This window comes from Felis catus, chromosome F1 (assembly GCF_018350175.1).
Source record: "Felis catus isolate Fca126 chromosome F1, F.catus_Fca126_mat1.0, whole genome shotgun sequence".
NCBI classification, from domain to species: Eukaryota; Metazoa; Chordata; class Mammalia; order Carnivora; family Felidae; genus Felis; species Felis catus.
Genome location: NC_058384.1, coordinates 44,616,875 through 44,635,866, shown reverse-complemented (window position 1 = coordinate 44,635,866; position 18,992 = coordinate 44,616,875). Strand labels below are relative to the sequence as shown.

The 18,992-nt window shown below is 37.6% G+C and overlaps 1 protein-coding gene across 5 annotated transcripts in view; it reads left to right on the top strand.

Moving 5' to 3' along the window:
- Positions 1-18,992, top strand: part of LOC101089505 (complement factor H) — a 108,895-nt gene that overhangs the window by 28,200 nt on the left and 61,703 nt on the right. For 4 of the 5 annotated variants that reach the window (XM_045048526.1, XM_045048527.1, XM_045048525.1 and 1 more), the window contains exons 7-10: positions 6,316-6,392; positions 8,163-8,354; positions 11,022-11,192; positions 17,633-17,806. In XM_045048526.1, the coding sequence (XP_044904461.1) occupies positions 6,316-6,392; positions 8,163-8,354; positions 11,022-11,192; positions 17,633-17,806 (614 nt within the window). The remainder of the gene's footprint in view (positions 1-6,315; positions 6,393-8,162; positions 8,355-11,021; positions 11,193-17,632; positions 17,807-18,992) is intronic. The other variant, XM_045048528.1, reaches the window with a different exon arrangement.

Here is an 18,992-nt window from a genome sequence, read left to right as displayed (position 1 = left end):
AGGTATCTATTCATGTCTTCTGCCCATTTCTCCACTGGATTATTTGTTTTTCAGGTGTTGAGTTTGTAAGTTCTTTATAGATTTTGGATACTAACCATTTATCCAATATGTCATTTGCAAATATCTTCTCCCATTTTGTCCATTGCCTTTTAGTTTTGTTGATTGTTTCCTTTGCATTGCAGAAGCTTTTTATTTTGATGAGGTCCTACTAGTTCATTTTTGCTTTTATTTACCTTGCCTTCGGAGATGTGTCGAGTAAGAAGTTGCTGTGGCTGAGGTCAAAGAGATTGTTGCCTGTTTTCTCCTCTAGGATTTTGATGGTTTTCTGTCTCACATTTAGGTATTTCATCCATTTTGAGTTTATTTTGTGTAAGAAGGTGGTCCCGTTTAATTTTTCTGCATGTTGCTGTCCACTTCTCCCAGCACCATTTGTTAAAGAGACCGTCTTTTTTCCATTGGTACTCTTTCCTGCTTTGCCAAAAGTTAGTTGGCCATACATTTGTGGGTCCAATTCTGGATTCTATATTTTATTCCATTGCTCTATGTGTCTGTTTTTGTGCCAATACCATACTGTCTTGATGATTACAGCTTTGTAGTAGAGACTAAAGTCCAGAATTGTGATGCCTCTGGCTTTGGTTTTCTTTTTCAACATTACTTTGGCTATTTGGGGTCTCTTGTGGTTCCATAAAAATTTTAGGATGTTTTCTTTAGCTCTGAGAAGAATACCAGTGCAATTTTGATTGGGATTGCATTGAATGTGTAGATTATTTTGGGTGATACTGACATTTTAACAATATTTGTTCTTCTAGTTTATGAGCATAGAGTATTTTTCTATTTCTTTGTGTCTTCTTCAATTTCTTTCTTAAGCTTTCTGTAGTTTTCAGCATACAGATCTTTGACATCTTTGGTTTGGTTTATTCCTAGGTATTTTATGGTTTGTGGTGCAATTGTAAACGGGATTGATTTCTTGATTTCTCTGTTGCTTCATTATCAGTGTATAGAAATGCAACCAATTTCTGTACATTGATTTTATTTCCTGAGACTTTGCTGACTCCATGTATCAGTTCTAGCAGTTTTTTAGTGGAGTCTTTTAGGTTTTCCGTGTAAAGTATCATGTCATGTGCAACAAATAAAAATTAGGCTTCTTTGCCAATTTGGGTGCCTTTTATTTCATTTTGTGGTCTGATGGCAGAGGCTAGGACTTCCACTACTATGTTAAACAGTAGTGGTGAGAGTGGACATCCATGTTGTGCTCCTGATCTCAGGGGAAAAGCTCTGAGTTTTTCCCTATTGAAGATGATATTAGCTGTGGGCATTTTGTATGGTTTTTATGACATTAATGTATGTTCCTTCTATCCCAACTTTCTTGAGGATTTTTGTTAAGAAAGATGCTATATTTTGTCCATTGCTTTTTTTTTTTTCTGCATCTATTGACAGGATCATATGGTTCTTATCCTTTCTTCTATTAATGTGATGAATCACACTGATTGATTTGCAAATATTGAACCAGCCCTGCAGCCCAGGAATGAATCCCACTTGATGATGGTGAATAATTCTTTTACTATACTGTTGAATTCGATTTGCTAGTATCTTGATGAGAATTTTTGCATCCATGTTCAACAGGGATGTTGGCCTGTAATTCTCCTTTTAGTGGGGTCTCTGTCTTTTTTGGGAGTCAGGGTAATGCTGGCTTCATAGAATGAGTCTGGAAGCTTTCCTTCCATTTTTATTTTTTGGAACAGCTTGAGAAGGATAGGTATTAACTCTGCTTCAGATGTCTGGTAGAGTTCCCCTGTGAAGTCTTCTGACCCAGGACTCTTATTTGTTGGGAGATTTTTGATAACTGTTACAATTTCTTCACTGGTCATGGGTCCTTTCAAATTTTCTGTTTCTTCCCATTTGAGTTTTGGTAGTGTATGGGTGTCTAGGAATTTGCCCATTTCTTCCAGGTTGTCCAGTTTGTTGGCATATAATTTTTCATAGTATTTGCTAATAATTGTTTGTATTTCTGTGGTGTGATCTCTTTCATTCATGGTTGTATCTCTTTAGTTTCTCTCTCTCTCTCTCTCTTTTTTTTTTTTTTTTTTTTTTTTTGAGAAGTTGGCTAGGGGTGTATCAGTTTTGTTTATTCTTTCAAAAAACCAGCACTTAGATTCATTGATCTCTTCTGCTGTGTTTTTTGTTTTTTGTTTTTTTTCTTTTTTTGGATTCTATATTGTTTATTTCTGCTCTGATCTCTATTATCTCTCTTCTGCTGGATTTGGGGTTTCTGTGCTGTTCTGCTTCTAGTTCCTTTAGGTATGCAGTTACATTTTATATTTGGAATTTTGTTTGTTTGTTTCTTGAGATAGGCCTGGATTGCAATGTATTTTCCTCTTATGACTGCCTTTGTTGCATCCCAAAGGGTTTGGACTATTGTGTTTTCATTTTCATTTGCTTCCATATATTTTTAAATTTCTTCTTTAATTGCCTAGTTGACCCATTCATTCTTAAGTAGGATGTTCTTTAACCTGCATGTATTTAGAGGCTTTCCACATTTTTTCTTGTGGTTAATTTCAAGTTTTATAGCATTGTAATCTAAAAATATGCATGGTATGATCTCAGTTCTTTTATATTTATGGAGGGCCATTTTGTGACCCAATATGTGATCTTGAAGAATGTTCTATGTGCATTCCAGAAGAATGAGTCTCTTGCTGCTTTTCGATGAAAAACTCTGAATATATCTGTCAAGTCCATCTGGTCTAGTGTATTATTCAACTCCATTGTTTCTTTATTGATTTTCTGCCTAGATGATCTGTCTGTTGTTGTAAGTGGAGTATTAAAGTCCCCTGAAATTACCGTATTCTTATCAATTAAGATTGCTTATATTTGTGACTAATTGATTTATATATTTGGGTCCTTTCAAGTTAGGGGCAGAAACATTTACAATTATTAGCTCTTCTTGATGGATAGGCCCCTTAATTATGATATAATGCCCTTCTTCATCTCTTGTTATGGCCTTAGTTTAAAATCTAGTTTCTCTGATATAAGTATGGCTACTCCAGCTGTCATTTTTCTTCCAGTAGCATGACAGATGGTTTTCCATCCCCTCACTTTCAATCTGCAGCTGTCCTCAGGTCTAAATGAGTCTCCTGTAGGCAACATATAGATGGATCTTGTTTTTTGATCCATTCTGATACCCTTTGTCTATTGATTGGGGCATTTAATCCATTTACATTCAGAGTGATTATTGAAAGGTAAGGATTTAGTGTCATTGTGTTAGCTGTAGGTTTCATGCTTGTGGTGATGTTCTCTCGTCCTTTGTAGTCTTTGCTGCTTTCCACTCAGAGAGTCCCCCTTAGGAACTCTTGCAATGCTGGTTTAGTGGTCATCAACTCTTTTAGTTCTTGTTTGTCTGGAAAAGCCTTTATCTCTCCTTCTATTCTGAATGACAGCCTTACCAGATAAAGGATTCTCTGCATATATTTACTATTCAACGCATTGACTAATTCCTGCCACTCCCTCCTGGCCTGCCAAGTTTCAGTGGACAGGCTGCAAATACCCTTATTTGTCTATCCTTGTAGGTTAAGGCCCATTTGTCCCTAGTGGTGTTCAGAATTCTCTCTTTATCTTTGTATTTTGCCAGTTTCACTATGATATGTCATGGTGTTGACCTGCTTTTGTTGATTTTGAGGGGAGTTCTCTGTGCTTCTTGGACTTGGATGCCTGTTTTCCTCTCCAGATTAGGGAAGTTCTCAGCTATAATTTGTTCAAATAAACTTTCTTCCCTTTTCTCTCTCTCTTCTTCTGGAACTCATATCATACGGATATTATTTCATTTCATTGAATCACTTAGGTCTCTAATTCTCCCCTCATGGTCTAGTATTTTCTTATCTCTATTTTTCTCAGTTTCATCATGTTCCATAATTTTCTCTTCTGTTTCACTTATTCTCCCCCTCTGCTTCCTCCACCCTTGCCGTCACTGCATCTAGATTATTTTGTACCTCATTTACAACATTTCTTAATTCATCATGACTATTTCTTAGTTCCTTGATGTCTGCAGGAATAGATTCCCTTATGTCTTCTATGCTTTTTTCAAGGCCAGCTATTAATTTTATGACTATTATTCTAAAGTCTTGATCAAGTATATTGTTTATATATGTTTTGAGCAATTCTCTAGCTATCACTTCTTCCTGGAATTTCTTGTGAGGAGAATTCTTCCGTTTCATAATTTTGGCTAGTTTTCTGTCCTTTATGTGTTTTAATAGCTTGTTATGTGTCCTGCACCTATGAGCACTACCATATTAAAAAGGGGTCATAAACTGTCCCAGGCCTGACTGTTCAGGAGGTGTTTTTGGAATGTGTTGCATGCTCTCTCTTGTTGTTGTGACTGTGGTTGCTGTGTCTCCTTCCTTGTAGTTGTGGTTTGGATCTTCCACCAGGTGTGCTTTGATACATTCATTTAAGTAGCCCTGGAAAAAAGTTTTTTAAATGGGGGTGGTGGCAAAAGAAGTCTTATCCCATAGAAAGAGAGAAATGACAAGGTAGGGGAAAAAAGAAAAAAAATAATTGACCAGGTAGAGAATCAGAGAAACGATATGGCTTAATCTAGAGAGAAGGAGAGGAAAATGAAGAGGAAGGAGGTACAGAACAGGTGTAAAAAGACTAGATTAAAAAGTCTGCTTAAACAACCAACAACCAAAGTAACCAAAAGAGAAGGGAAGAAATAAGAGGAAGAAAAAAAATACACACACACACACACACACACACACACACGCACACGTACACACAAAATAGGAATTGAACAAGAATCAATTCAGAAAAATGCAAAACTGCTGGACCAACCAGTGGCTGCACTGGTCTGGAGGAGGTGCTGTTTGGTTTGGTCAGTGTCAATCTTGCTCTGTTAGATATGCAGTTACCAGGCGCAGAGGGCTGTGGTTTGTTGTAGGCAGTTCCCGCCTCCACTGTGGTCCATTGTTCTCTGAAACCCCAGCTTGTTGGTGATGGGGAGAAAAATGGCGACACACCAGTCTCTCCTCTCCAGAGCGGGTGTCCCAAACCACTCTGTTCAGGCCATCCTCACAGTACTGTGCAGGTGCGAGCAGGCCTTTTTGTCACGCTCCAGTCTCTTTTGCCTCCCAAGCACTTGGCTGGGATTCAAACCCCGATGTCTTAAAGGATCCCACCCTGGAGTCTCAGTTCTGGGGTAGTGCCAGTCTGCCCTGACAGCCGACAAAGGGCCTCTGGCTGGCAGGTGCCTGCAGGGTCTTTTGTCCTTGGAGTGTCTTGTGCCTTCTTCCCACAGTCCTCAAGGTTGGGGGACTGCTCTCTGACTGCAGCTTTGAGTGTGCTACTGAGCCCAGGGCTGGCTCCCCTCCTACCCAGGCATGCATATAGGGCAGCAGGCCCCAGTCTGGAGGAAGCCCTACAACCCTGGAATGAGCTAGAAATTGGTTCTCTCTCCGTTTATTCTGTTCCCCAGTCTGTGGTTTTTCTCTTCTCCAAATACAATCCTACACTTCCACAGCCTCTCTTTCTCTTCCTTTTGTCTCTCCACAGAAGAGGATCCCTCCCTTCTGTGCCTACACCACCACCCATTTTATCTCTCCCAATTGGCAATCACGAACCTATGGCACATCAGGTTGTCCCCGTGGGCCCCTGGAGATGTTTCTGTTGCTCTTTAGCCCAGATTCCTGGAATTCCAAATCTTCTGGGCTAAATACTGCTGTGTTTGAGGGACAAGGGAACTTCGGGTCCCCCTACTTCTCCACTGTGTTAACTCTGTCTGAGAGCCTCTCTTAAGTAGTAGAGAAGTTTAAGAACAATAGAAGGTGGCATCTGGGTGGCTTAGTCGATTAAGCGTCCCACTCTTGATTTTGGCACCGGTCATGATTTCACTTCTCATGAGATCGAGGCCCACATTGGGCTTTGTACTGACAAAACAGTGCCTGCTTGGGATTCTCTCTCTTTCTCTCTCTCTGCCTATCCCTTACTCCTGCTCTCTCTCTCTCTCTCAATAAATAAACTTAAAAAAATTTCTTCATCTCATACAGATACAAAAAAACCCAAACAAGTTAAATAAAAAAGAAAGAAAGAAATTTAAGAATAAGAAAGAGAAAGAATAGAAAGAAAGAATGAAAAGGAAAAGAAAGAGGGAAGGAAGGGAGTAAGGATGGAGGGAAAAAAGGAGGGAAGGGAAGGAGGAAAGAAATGTATATGCTGTTAATTTTCTCTGAAATGGAGTTCCTGGACATTCAGAATGTATCAAACTTAAAATTTCATATAAATGCATATAATAAATTAGCTCACCATTCTGTCATTTTTGGTTTTTAGGTATCAGATGCTAGGTACAATTAATTTCCGTGAGTGTGAATCTGATGGATGGACCAATGATATTCCTATATGTGAAGGTATATGTAAAATTGATTTACAAATATATTCAAATATTTAAAATATCTAAGATTTTTTGAGATATCTTACATTGAAACATCCTTAAAGTTTGTAATTATATATTTTTGATTCAAAGTATTTTTATGGCTTCTAATACAGTTTGGAATGGATATCTAAGCTTTTTATTACTACACTATTTTGTGTTTCTTTTTTTTTCTTTTTTTTTTTTAATTTTCTTTTTTTTCCAACATTTATTTATTTTTTTGGGGACAGAGAGAGACAGAGCATGAATGGGGGAGGGGCAGAGAGAGAGGGAGACACAGAATCGGAAACAGGCTCCAGGCTCTGAGCCATCAGCCCAGAGCCTGACGCGGGGCTCGAACTCCCGGACTGCGAGATCGTGACCTGGCTGAAGTCGGACGCTTAACCGACTGCGCCACCCAGGCGCCCCCCCTATTTTGTGTTTCATTAACCAAATGTGAGTGCAGTTTCATCTGATCTACTGTATTCAAAGTATTAGAGATTAGGAAATCTAAAACCTATTTTCCTTTCCTTTTAGATTCTAAACACTAGAAATAGCACAAGGATCAGAATTTCAGCTTTACTAATGAATACATACTCAATCAATATCCACCCAAATGCAGAGATTGTCAATAACAGCTGAAATGGAGACCATGATTCAGTTATCTCTCCCCTCTTGCATGGCAAAGGAGGTTTTCCTGTGGTCTTAGTCTTACTGAAAAGAGGCAGGAAGTAAGGAAGAGCTCTACTTTTCTTACTGATCCATAAATCCAAGAGTCAGAATGAGAAAAATGTAGATCCTGTTTCTAAATTTTGGGATAGTAATGCCAATCTCTCTAGTCATCATGGAAATAGATGAGTCAGAGTAGTCTTTCTTAGTTCCATGGTGAGAAGTAAATAGAGAGGGAGAGAGATGGGGAAGGAGGGAGGGAATGAGGAAAAGGGGGAGGGAGGGAGGACCAGGAGGATGAAGGAGGAGGAGGAGGAGGAGGAGGAGGAGGGCGGCGAGTGGGAATGTGATCACTCAAAAGTCCCGTTACCTAAAGAAGAGAACTTACGGAAATGAGAGGAAAGATCTAAATGTTTTAAGGAACATCTACACTGAAATCACCTGAGGTGCTTGTTTAATGCTGAAATTTTGAGTTACTAAAAACCTACTAAATCAGTATCTCAGGTAATAGCGCAGGGAGATAGCCATAGAATTTCCATCTTAATGAGCATCCTGGATGATTCTACTCTAAAATCAAGTTTAAATGCCATAACCTACAAGGTATTGGAAAATCTTAAGTAAAATCAAAAGGAATACTCAGATTATTTTGAGCACTGATGTAGAAGAGGAAGGAAAATTAAGGACTGTTTATTGAAAGAAATAGAATCAGAAAGTTTGCATTTATACCTTTTAGGAATACAGTGTTATATTATCCTAGGGCTTAAGTGAAAAAATTCATCTAATTATCTCAAGCTTTATATTGTTCAGTTATTTAAGGAACATTTATTTGTTACTATAAAAATGTAAACTGACATTCAAAGAAATAATTTTTTCTTTGTCCGCTCTCATAGAAAATAATCAGAGATAAGCTTATTGATGTTTTTTTTTATTTATAAGCCTTTATATCCAACAAACAGGTTTATCAAATGCTTCTTTAAAAAAATTAAGTAATTCCCCCAATCTTTCTTTGTTAGTGACTTTATACCTGTATGTGTATATATACATATTTTTCATAATAAAGTCAAATTCTATCAGGAAAAGTTATATTTATTTTTTTCAGTTGTTAAGTGTTTACCAGTGACACATCCAGAGAATGGGAGATTGACCAGTAGCGCATTGGAACTAGACAAGGAATATACTTTTGGACAAGTAGTACGGTTTGTGTGCAATTCAGGCTTCATGCTTGTTGGGCCTGCAGAAATACGTTGCTCAACAAATGGTGTGTGGAGTGGAGAAAGCCCAAAATGTGTGGGTAAGATACATTTACTGTTCATGGGATCGGACAGTTTTAGTTTTTCTCATGAAAATTTGCACTTTTAAATATTATGCATAGAATAATACTAATTATACTAATAACATTAAAACTAACATTTATTGGGCACTTACTATTTGTCAGTAATTGATCTAAGTTCTTTACATTCCATTTTACCTTCAAAATGACTGTGATTTATACACTGTTTTCACCTCTATTTTATAACTGAGGACATTGTGGGGCAAAAAACTTACATCTCATGACCAAGGTTATGATGGCATAATGGTGGAGTTAAGATTCAAACCTAGGTTATCTGAAACCAAATTCCATGGTCTTATCCATAATTAAATTGTAATGGGCTTTCATGCTCAAATAGAATACTAACCATTTCTGCTGCAAGATTTAATATTGGCCTACAGAACAGGCTTTCTTTTATTTTTAAGATCAAAAAGTCATTATGTATTTCCACTGATACATCATTATAACATTCTGTTCTTGAATAATACTTCTAGAATGAGGTCCTATTTTATATTTGCACTGTAAGTTTAGAGAAATATTGTGGAACTAAACTGAATTCACTAAATAACTTTCTGCCTCTTAAAAAAATTCTATAGTAAACTGCAAGTCAAGATTTCTTTAGTTATAGGGGCGCCTGGGTGGCTCAGTCGGTTAAGCGTCCGACTTCGGCTCAGGTCATGATCTCACGGTCCGTGAGTTCGAGCCCCACATCGGGCTCTGTGCTGACAGCTCAGAGCCTGGAACCTGCTTCCGATTCTGTGTCTCCCTCTCTCTCTGACCCTCCCCTGTTCATGGTCTGTCTCTCTCTGTCTCAAAAATAAATAAACATTAAAAAATTTTTTAAAAAAAGATTTCTTTAGTTATAATACTGCTAACCAGTGCATCATGACCAGTATGGTGATTGGGCTTTTGTAATGAAACATTATGGTCAGTCTACTTCATTTTACCAATACTTGTTTGGCAGATATATCTGCCATATTTATTTTTTTTAATATTTTTTCTAAAATTCACACTTTCTTAGTTTAGTCTATCCTATAATGAGATGCAGGGAAAAGCATTTCTGTTCTTAAAAATTCTCTCTAACAATATTAGTTCTTCAAGTCAGTAATGGCAATCATATTTCTATTCAGCACAGCAAATACTGTATACCCCAGAGGCTCACAGACGGGGTTTCCTCCTTAAAACTAAATTTCTGAGCACCTGGGTGGCTCAGTCAGTTGAACATCAGACTCCTGATATTAGCTGAGGTTGTGATCTCCCAGTCATGAGATCCAGCCTGGCATCCAGCTCCACGCTCAGAGTGGAGCCTGCTTGGGATCCTCTCTCTCCCTCTGTCTTTGCCCCTCCCCAACTCACGCGCTCTCTCTCTCTCTCTCTCTGTCTCTCTCTCAATCTCTCGCTCTCAAAATAAAATGTGAAAAAAACCTAAATTTCTGTGCTTAGTAAAACCTTACTGGAATAACTAATGCATAAGATACATTTTGAAGAAAGAATGAGACTTTTTCCAACGAAGTTGAGGAGGGGAAAAGTATATCAGTCAGGAGAAGTTCAGGGAGAGGAAGGTACAAATGCAGTGAGGCTTCCAGGAGCCTGAAGCTCCCCTGTTCCATGTCTTCGAGGCCGTTGTGTGGGACGCAAGTAGGGGTAGGTCAGTGATGGCTTGAAGATAGGCCAGTGCAAGGTTCTAAGGTGCTCCATATCATGCTGAAGAATTTGGCTTTTATTCAGACTGAATTGGGAATCGATGGAGGATTTCAGTGGAATCCTTCAACGGAGCGATGAAGGGACAAGAAAAACAGTCATTAAGTTACAAACAGGAAAATAGATTACAGAGGTGCGAGAATAGCATCTGGAAAATTAGTTATTGTTGCCATAATCCCAGGGGGAAATGTTTGAGAGAAGATGGGGGCAAATATGATGGCCAGTTTTTGGGTTTTCTTGACAGAAAATTTTGATGGATGGTAAAGCCACAAAAACAGAAGATGTAATTCATAGATATAATGACAATAGGTTAAATTAACTTCTTTGACAAAGTGTTATGCCAATTATGACTCTATTATCGATAACAAGAAAATATATAATTTTTACAAGTCATTCGGTGAAAATATTTATCACAATAAGCCTATATATCTATACCCAATTATATATATATAGTTGGTATCATTACTGGCCACTATTTACTTGAAGAGGACTAATTTATCTTCAAAGCAAATAAAATAAGCAACATAATTTTTATTTATTTATTTTTGATAGAAAGAGAGAGAGAGAAAGCATGAGTAAGGGAGGGACAGAGAAAGAAAGAGAAAGAATCCCAAGAAGGTTCTACACTGCCAGCAGGAAGCCACAGACAGGGTACGTACAATCCCAGGAACCATGAGATCATAACCTGAGCCAAAATCAAGAGCCAGTTACTTAAGCAACTGAGCCACCCAGGCACCCCTAACAACAGAAGTTTAATCAGAATTTTACCTTATTTCAAAAATCAAAATTAAGAACAACAGATAAATAATTCAAGCATCCATGTCAAAATAGAAGTTTTGTTTCATTGTCTGATTTGCCTAAAGGAAACAAAACATATCTTTAACTATGTCTTAGACATGGCTCTTTAATATATAACAAACATTTTGGAATTTAATCCCTTATATTTAGAAATTTCCTGCCAAAAGCCAGAAATCGCAAATGGAAATGCTGCATCTCTGAAGAAAACTTACAAGGAAAACGAACGATTTCAATATACATGTCACCAGGGTTATGAATACAGTAGTAAAGGAGATGCCATATGCACAGCATCGGGATGGACTCCAACCCCTTCATGTAAAGGTAATGTTATATTTCTTTTCTATATATTTTATCAATTCTTTTCATTCATATATTCCTTACAGTGAAGCAGTTTATTTTTTCTCACAATGGAGCGTTAATGTTGACAAGAACCAACTCTTATAAACACGATATACTTAACGTTTTATGTGTGCAAAATTAATTTTGGTATAATTCTCTCGTTCTGAAAATAGACATAAAAGGAACAGGAGAGTTCAATAGCTCGTTAAGTAGTTGGTCTGCGGTCAAAAATCAAGTCTAGAGCAGAGCCAGGGCAATAATAGGCTTCCCAGGCATGATGACTTCTCAGACAGATTGCTCTTCTAAAGCCGAGCAGTTAGCTTTGCAAACAAAGTAAATGAGATGAATACCATGTGAGGGAACCCTCAATTAACAATGGAATTAAGTGGAAATAACTAGAGATTTCACTAAGCACAGGCGTAATATGAATCAATAGTGATGATGATGCAGGGGGGTGGGAGGGGGCACCCACCAAACTCTTTTAGGCTTCCTAATGGGGGATATTGTGCAGATGTAGAATCCACGTCAACTGTGCTTCGTGCCCACCAAAAGTTATGTCTGTAATATTGTGTTCTACTTAGCCTACCTCATTTCAAAAGAGAGAGTTTCAAACTATCGTGGTCAGGATGCAAAACCGTAAAAGGTTGAGTTTAAGACATCATATCATTAGAAGAATAGCAAGAAGGTACAGCTATTACATGTCGCACGGTAACAACTGTGTTGAGCTGTTTGCAAACATTTATGGAAAAGGGTGCGTTAACTTCGGATGCGGGCTGCAGCAGCCAGTGAAACAAGTTACAAGTGCTATCCTACATGAAATCAGAGGTCAAGTGCCTTTCTAAAAGGGTGACTTTTATAGATATGGTCATATTGTGGCCCAGGGTAGGTGGGGAGATGGTGAGAAGAGTTGAACTCTTAAGAGCTCTCTGAACTTTTAATCATAGGATTCATAATTCCATGCGTAAACCTTGTTTAATGATCCTCTCTTACAAAAACTAGAGTTAGATTTTGAATGATTTTGTTCTTACTTTAAAAAATTTTTTGGTTGAGGGCACCTCTGGGTGGCTCAGTCGGTTAAACGTCTGACTTCAGGTCATGATCTTGCAGTTCATGAGTTTGAGCCCTGTGTTGGGCTCTGTGCTGACAGCTCAGAGCCTGGAGCCTGCTTCCGTTCTGTGTCTCCCTCTCTCTCTTTCTGCCCTTCCCCCACTCACACTCTGTCTCTCTCAAAAATAAACATTTACAGGGGCGCCTGGGTGGCTCAGTCGGTTAAGCGTCCGACTTCAGCTCAGGTCACGATCTCACGGTCCGAGAGTTCAAGCCCCGCGTCGGGCTCTGGGCTGATGGCTCAGAGCCTGGAGCCTGCTTCCGATTCTGTGTCTCCCTCTTTCTCTGCCCCTCCCCTGTTCATGCTCTGTCTCTCTCTGTCTCAAAAATAAAATAAACGTTAAAACAAATTTTTTTTTTAAATAAACATTTACAAAATATTTTTTTTAATTTTTTGAACTTTTTTTTAAAAGTGAGCTCCATACCCTACCTGGGGCTTGAACTTACAACCCTGAGATCAAGAGTCACATGCTTTACTGACTCAGCCAGCCAGGCACCCCAACCCTTACTTTATATCAGGCCCTTTGTCCTATATAAACATTAGAATAAATCAGTCCAGGTTTCAGTGAACATTAGAATAAATCATTATTCCAGGTTTCAATGAAATTTACTTACTTCCAAGGAAGATGTCAGGATCTGAATTCAGTTTTACTTTGACATAGGACTCAGGATAGCCTGACTGTTCCATAGAAGTTGTAGTTAATTCTTTTTCTTGGTCACATAGCTACCTGCTTAAAGCTGTTGCTGAGCACATATTTGTTTTAATGTGGGAAATCTGTTTTTCCCATATGTGTTGCTACAATTCCTAGGCTTACTTGAAACTTGACCCATCTACACCACACCCATGCACGCGCGCGCACACACACACACACACAGTAAAGATCCCACATTTGTAAAACATTTTCTTTTTAGAATTTGTTTTTCATTTTCTTAGTCAATTGTATAACTCAAAATCTCAAGACAGGATGCCTTAGAATCCTCCTTTCTTTGGGGAGAGAGATGCCAGGATTGAGGTACACTAAGATTGGATACTCTCACAAAACAGTTTACTAAACATCAACATATATAAAGAGAGGTTCACCCCAAATTAAATAAGCATGCACTCTCTGTTACAACAGTGGTTCATTAACTGGATACGTTGAAGTCTTTTATTAAAAGGAACTCCAGGGGCACCTTGTTGGCTCAGTCAGTTAAGGATACCGTTCTTAATTTCAGCTCAGGTCATGATCTCACAGTTTGGTTCTAGAGTTTGAGCACTGCATCAGGCTCTTCACTGACACCATGGAGCCTGCTTGGGATTCTCTCCCTCCCTCTCTCTCTGCCACGCCCTCGTGCGTGCACTCCCTCTCTCGCAAAATAAATAAATAAACATTTAAAAATAAGTTTAAAAATAAAAGGTACTCTACATTGTACCTTAGCTAGTATATCACAAATGCTTCTCCTTATTTTCCTAAGACAATAGAAGGATCTACCTGCTGGTAATGATGAATTCCAAATCTATAGATCTTGCTTTCTCCAAATCTATAATAAATTTGGAACTAAAATAAAATAACATAACCTAGAATAAAATATTTAAAATTTCTTCCATCCGGTTCATGATTTTATGTGTCAGGTTTTTTTTTTTTTTTTTTTTAATGTTATTTACTTTGAGAGAGAGAGAGAGCGAGAGAGCGCATGACTGGGAGTAGGGGCAGAGAGAAAGGAAAGAGAGAATCCCCAGCAGGCTTCACACTGTCAGCATGGAGCCCACTGTGGGGCTCAATCTCACGAGCCATGAGATCATGACCTGAACTGAAATAAAGTGTTGAACACCTAACTAACTGAGCCACCCAGGCGCCCTTCAGGGGTTCTGTTTGAAGGTGATTTGTCAAAACTTTGGTCTCTTCATCTAATAGGAACCAGACTCTGACAGCAAATCATTTATAGGAATAATTAAAAGTACCAAGACCTGCTAAATAAAAGCCACCTTTGCTCCAAATCCATCTGTTCTCTGTACAAGTCAGATTTTCTGATGATGAACAACATAGAGTGCTAGCATTAAATTATTGTTCTTATCTCAAATGCTTACTGGTGGTATCTAACAGTAGGAAAAAATGTGACCCCACACATGCAGACATTCTCCAGTACTGTTTTAGATAGAGGTACTTGCCCTGGCAATGTTTTACTAGCATCATTTATTTTAATGGAAATTATGAAAGTAGGGATTACAATTTATCATTGAATTTATGTCTTCTGCTCAAAAGTAATCACCTGAAGTTCTTCTATTTTAATTATTTTAACAAAATTATTATTACAAATATATTAAAAATTATTCAACAAATTCTCCCAGTATTTTTTGGTTGGCCTCTTAGTAAAACTCTTGTTTTTATATCTTGTAGCTTTTGACTTCAAAATTAAGTTAAGCCACACTATGAAGTAAAAATTAATATATGATAAACTCTACTGCAAAGGTCTGTGAAAATATGATAGAGCAGAATAAAGTGAGGAGAAAAAACTAAAAGTAAATTTAGGGTTACATTTAAGGTACATTAAGGCTCATCTCAAGGTAGTGTCAATTAAAATCAAGCAATGTAGACATACTTAAGATTTGTGGTTAGATGGTCACATATTCTTTCTAATATAACCATTGCTAATATAAGTATAGTATCATGTTTGGAATAGAGACTTATTAAAGCTTATTCTGGAGGAATGAAGTACAAATTTAAGACCAATTAAAAGACTATCATAAAACCTCTAAGAGTTGGGTGTACACAGTGGAAGCATGGTATGAAGGGGAGGAGATGTATAAGCAATAATTATAAGATTATAGAATGTGCTGTGTGAATGAATATTGAAGTGATGGGGAGGAGGGAAGGTGAGGTATATTTCCAGGCTCCTGTCATGAGGTTTTTGTGTCACAAATTAAAATGTTGAACACAGGAGGAAAAGCATATATTGAGAAAAGGTTGATTTAGTTGGCATGTAGTTAGTTGGATATGCCTTTGAATTATTCACATGGACCTGTCTAGTGTGAAGCTTCAGTCGGATATATGGATTTGGATCTCACTGAAGAGTTATTAGCATAATGCTGATAGCTTTTTATTGTGGAAGTATCTTGATTCACAGAGAAAATGTGAAGAAGCAAACAACAAAATCAAGGACAAATACTCATGTAGAACCAACTGTAAAGCATAGATATTCATTCATACAATACTCGTTGGGTCTTCAGGGAAGATATTTCTGAGGTGGTGATAAGAGTCAGCCGGAAGATCTAGAGGAGCATCACCCAAGAAATAAGGAATAAAAAGTGCAAGTGATATAAATAAGCCTGGCATGTGTGAACACCAGATAGAAGGCTATTGTGTTGGTCGTATAGAGTAAGTGGGACCTTGGTAGGAGATGAGATCTGAGAAGTAGACAGGGCCTAAAATTAAGTAGAGCAGAGGAAGGAGGGCAGCTATAAGTAAAATAAATAAAATAAAATTGTACTGTTCAGACAAAAATAAGGAGAAGTAGGAAAACATAAGAATGCAGGGCATTAGAGAATGCCAGTAAGTCAGTGATCAACAGTGTCAAATATTACAGAGGGTTTTTATCTATTCAGTTCAACAAATAATTAAGGAGCCCATAGTATATAATACCAGTCACTGTGATATGAGCAATTCATAGAGATTTTGGATTTGGAAATTGGAGGACATTGGTGACTTTTGTCTTAATAGCACCAGCATGTTAAAGATGTCAAAAGCCGGATAGCAGTAGGTTGAAGAATAAGTGGGAGATTGAAAACCAGACTAATTGGAAGATGATATTTGAAGGATCTTGGTTGTGAAGGAGAGAAGTATAGCACATTAACAACCTTGGAAAAAGGGATGAGATAAGGAATTTAAAATTGGAGAAGCTTGCATATCCAGTTAAGAGAGAATAGTAGACAAAATGAGAGAGGGAAGGAATATACAATAGTTCATGCTCGATGGAAGAATTAAACTTTTGAAAAGCTAACTTGAGTGAAATAAACACCTCATCATCAACAAGTAAGAGAAAGGCTAAAGTTCAAACAGATGTAGCCAAAGTTAAGGACGTGTTAGTAAGAAATCTAGGGAACCCACAGCTGGTAGTCTGAAATTTGTTATGTGTGAATGCAAGGATTTATTTGTTGATGACGGAACTATTGTGTTAGATGGCTTTTGAAGAAAATGATGAGACTGTGATGAAAGTTACTTTGGGAAATGGAATAGGAAGTAAATTGGGGGCATATAAATGGATTTTTGGCATTGCTGAATGTGCACCATGGCACTAATATAAATGGTTATGTAACATTTCTACAATAGTTTAAAGGTATGATATTTTATTATACAAGGAATTTTGCAGATTGATCCATTGGCTAGATATTAGCAAAATTGATGGAAAGAACTGAGACAGAACTTTAAAAATTAAGATAGAGTAGGTCATGGGAGGGCACATTATAGTCTGAAAATCAAATCCATCCTTTGCCCTTTGTGTAAACAAAGTTTTATTGGAATACAGCCATGCTCATTTGTTTATGTATCTTTTAGGGCTGTGTTCGTGTTGAGTAGCTGGGACAGAAACCTTTTATCTGGTTCTTTACATAAAAGGTTTTCTCCAAACCCTGGACTAGTTTATTCTATTATACTAATAAAAATGTATTCCAGAATTTCAATAGCCTAAAAAATTGAAGTTTATTTCCTGTTTATGCTCACTTCCAATGTAGATCTGAAGGGACTCTGCTCATTATAGTAGCTGTAAGAATCAAGGGTAGAGACATCACCTCTCCATGGCTGTCCTTAATCCCTGCAGCTAGAAAAAAGAACATAAAAATTCACAGTGGCTTTTTAAAACTTCCTCCCTAAAGGGAAACGTGTTACTTTACTCATTTTCTTGACCTGTGTAAATCAGAAGACCACATCTAATTCTTGGCAGGGATATGAAATCCTACTAAGTGTCTGGAAGGAAGAGACTCAAGCCGTTTGTAAACAGTCCTAGGAGAATCACAGATGCCAGGGAAGTTGAATAGTTTGTAAGAAGAGTTGAAGTGATATGTCATGAGTTTATTGCCACATATAGAATATTATGATATATGTGATGGCTTTGGAGAAAGGATTCAAGAGTCCAGGGGGCACAAATATGTCAGATGTGAGATATAGTGGTGGGACATGAATGATATGATGGGAAGGATATAAGACTAAACTCACATTAATCCCATTTTATGCTGTGGTAGGGACAAAAAATAATAATACCCACTTTCTATATTTTTATGTACTTGATTATTTTAATGGGTAGTGATTTCAACATTACCTACATATTCTTTTTTTCCCCAGAAATCATATGTGCTTCTCCTCACATTCAAAATGGTAACTATGCACCAGAAAGCATCAGATACAGAAGTGGAGATGAAATCACATACAATTGTAAAACTGGCTTTGATCGTTCAACCCAAGGAAATACGGCAACATGTACGAATAGAGGCTGGGTACCTCAGCCAGGATGTACTAGTAAGTTCCATTCTATCTTGACCTACTTCTAAATTCTGAAATTATTGTCTCTTTAACAACAACAAAAATGAGTACACAGTAAATCCAAGTATTTGCCTTACTGTGTATGTAAAGCAGAGCCTACAGAGACATTCTTTTCTTTTCAAAGTAGATAATTCTAATACAATCTAAGCCACATTTTTGAAAATTAAAAGCTATTTAATTTTTGCTATTTGGTATTAAATATGTGTTTATGAATTTCTCTAACTAATGTAATTCTAATATCTGAATTAAACCACTTGATTTGTATTTCCCTGATGGTGAGTGTTATTGACCATCTTTTCATGTGTCTGTTAGCCATCTGGATGTCTTCTTTGGAAAATGTCTATTCATGTCCTTTGCCCATTTCTTAACTGGATTATTTGCTTTTTGTGTGTTAAGTTTGAGAAGTTATTTATAGATGTTTGCAAAAAAGACATCCAGATGGCTAACAGACACATGAAAAGATGCTCAACATCATACATCATCAGGGAAATACAAATCAGATTAAAATAACATATCACCTCATACCTGTCAAAATGGCTAAAACTAACAACACAAGAAACAACAGATGTTGGTGAGGTTAAAGAGAAAGGGTAAACCTCTTACGTTGTTGGTGGAAAATGAAACGGGTGCAGCCCCCCTGGGAAACAGTATGGAGGTTCCTCAAAAAGTCAGGGGCGCCTGGGTGGTTCAGTCAGTTAAGCTTCCCACTTCAGCTCAGGTCATGATCCTGCGGTTCATGAGTTTGAGCCCCATATAGGGCTCTGTGCTGACAGCTCAGAGCCTGGAGCTGCTTCGGATTCTGTGTCTCCCTCTCTCTCTGTCCCTCCCCTGCTCACACTGTCTCTCTCTCTCTCAAAAATAAATAATAAAGATTAAAAAAAATTTTTTTTTAAAGTCAAGCAATTACACTACTAGGTATTTGCTCAAAGGATACAAAAATAGTGATTCAAAGGGATACATGCACCCTGATGCAGCATTATCAACAATAGCCAAAGTATGGAAAAAGCCCAAATGTCCATCAGCTGATGAATGGATAAAGAACTTCTGGTATATATTTACTCTGGAAAATTCCTCATCCATCAAAAAACAATAAAATCTTGCCGTTTGCAATGACATGGATGGAGCTAGAATATATTATGCTAAGTGAAATAAGTCAGAGAAA